Source organism: Alexandromys fortis, unplaced genomic scaffold (assembly GCF_014885135.2).
Source record: "Alexandromys fortis isolate MF-2015 unplaced genomic scaffold, M_Fortis_MF-2015_v1.1 scaffold_31, whole genome shotgun sequence".
NCBI lineage: Eukaryota > Metazoa > Chordata > Mammalia > Rodentia > Cricetidae > Alexandromys > Alexandromys fortis.
In genome coordinates this window covers 13,484,601-13,486,420 of record NW_026067974.1, presented here as the reverse complement: position 1 = coordinate 13,486,420, position 1,820 = coordinate 13,484,601, and the positions used below count along the sequence as shown (strand labels likewise).

General features: G+C 39.6%; 1 protein-coding gene across 1 annotated transcript in view; it reads right to left on the bottom strand.

Annotated features, from left to right (window-relative positions):
• Positions 1-1,820, bottom strand: part of Nbr1 (NBR1 autophagy cargo receptor) — a 29,002-nt gene that overhangs the window by 18,967 nt on the left and 8,215 nt on the right. Inside the window, exons 3-4 of the mRNA XM_050156877.1 lie at positions 1,584-1,590; positions 1,283-1,305 (exon numbers count right to left, since the gene is read on the bottom strand). Coding sequence (XP_050012834.1) covers positions 1,283-1,305; positions 1,584-1,590 — 30 coding nt within the window. The remainder of the gene's footprint in view (positions 1-1,282; positions 1,306-1,583; positions 1,591-1,820) is intronic.

Genomic DNA, 1,820 nt, shown 5'->3' with positions numbered 1-1,820 from the left:
CCAAAAAAAAAAAAAAAAAAAAAAAAAAAAAAAAAAAAAAAAGAATATTAACTATAGCTGGGCGTGGTGGCGCACGACTTTAATCCCAGCACTCAGGAGGCAGAGACAGCAGCACTCTCTGTGAGTTCAAGGCCACTCTGGCCAACAGAGCCACAGAATTCCAGGACAGCTAGGTTTGTTACACAGAGAAGCTGTATCCAAAAAACAAACAAACAAAAAAACCCAAAAGAACTACAAATAGCTTTATTACACCAAAATTTGAAGAAATTTCTAGGTGAGATTGTAAGGTTTTCCCACTAACTAGGTTATCCTTTAATTCTTCTGTCTATTTTGACATGGGGTCTGTTCAGGGTTGCCCTTGCTGGTCCAGCTTAAGGTCCTCCTGTTTCACCTCCGAGGTACTACAATTACAGGTCTGGCTTTTAACTGGTTGTTCTATAAGGTATTAGCTCTAATCTCAACTTTCTAAAACCCCAAAATCACTTCCAGACTAGCACTAATCATGGAAACCACAAAGCTATGCCCTATAGCTAAGCATTTACCTCTCACTGACCTAGTACTTAGGAAGTCAGCTTAAGTAGCTGTATTTTTGTAAGGAGCATTTTCCTTATCATGTATTCTGGAAATTCCTTCAAGAAGTGGTTTGGCTTTCATGAAGGTATATAAGTATTTAAGAAAAATTAGGGACTGAATGGCTAGAATTCTAGCCCCCGTCTCATAACTGTGCATACCAGAGGCCCTGAGTTAGACTGGCATTGCCAAAAACAAAAACAAAAACCCAAAAACAACAACAACAAAACCCCACCAAACCACCTACCAATTTTTTTCTGTGCACAACAATATTTTGGTTGAAGCAGGGTTTTGCTCTGTTGCCCAGGTTATCCCTAAACTAGGCTCAAACAATCCCCCTGCCATCTCTTTGTTTTTGAGACAGATTTGCCACACAGCTAAAGCTAGCCTCAAACTTCCTGTTTAGTTTATGGTGTCTTTGAACTCAGTGATCCAGGTACCTTGGCTTCCTGAGTGCTGGGATTACAGAAGAGCACCACCACACCCAGGGCTTCTTTCTAGATGATAAGACGGTGGCACCAGACCAGCGGTCAGGTGATACAACTACTTGAACTGTATTAGGAGCTGCCTGCTGCTGAGTCATATGCCCTACTTACCACAGTCTCCCTAACAAAATGGTGTCATTCCATTTATTCTTAGTACTTTCCACTGGAGTTCAGGTTTCAGTAAATATTTTAAAAATTATTTGAAAATAAAATGAAGTAAACATTACCTTAAGTGCTTCTTCATATTCTTCTAAAGTAATAAAAGAAAGAGAAAAACATGGGACTTATTTTTTTTTTTTTTTATCAGTCCTAAGGATTCCATTGTATCATCAGTTCTACAGTTTTTTGCTTTTTTGGGGGAGGTTTAGAGTGGGGGATAAAGGGTCTAGCTATGTAGCCCAGGCTGACTTCAAACTCACAATCCTTTGTGTGTTGTGACTACAGACAGCTAATCCTACAGTTCGTGGACAACATGAAGACTACAGTTAACATACTATATTTAGGGATTTTGCTATAGATTTCAGCTACTGTCACCCTGAAGTGGCAGAGGCAGGATGTGGGGATGGCAATTGTGAGATGACACATATTTTACTTTCTTTCATTGAAATAACCTTTTAAGCCATCTCTGTATGTATTTCGTATCAATGTTATACATCTTAAAAATATAAAGTTTAGGGGCTGGAGAGATGGCTCAGAGGTTAAGAGCACTGACTGCTCTTCCAAAGGTCCTGAGTTCAATTCCCAGCAACCACATGGTGGCTCACA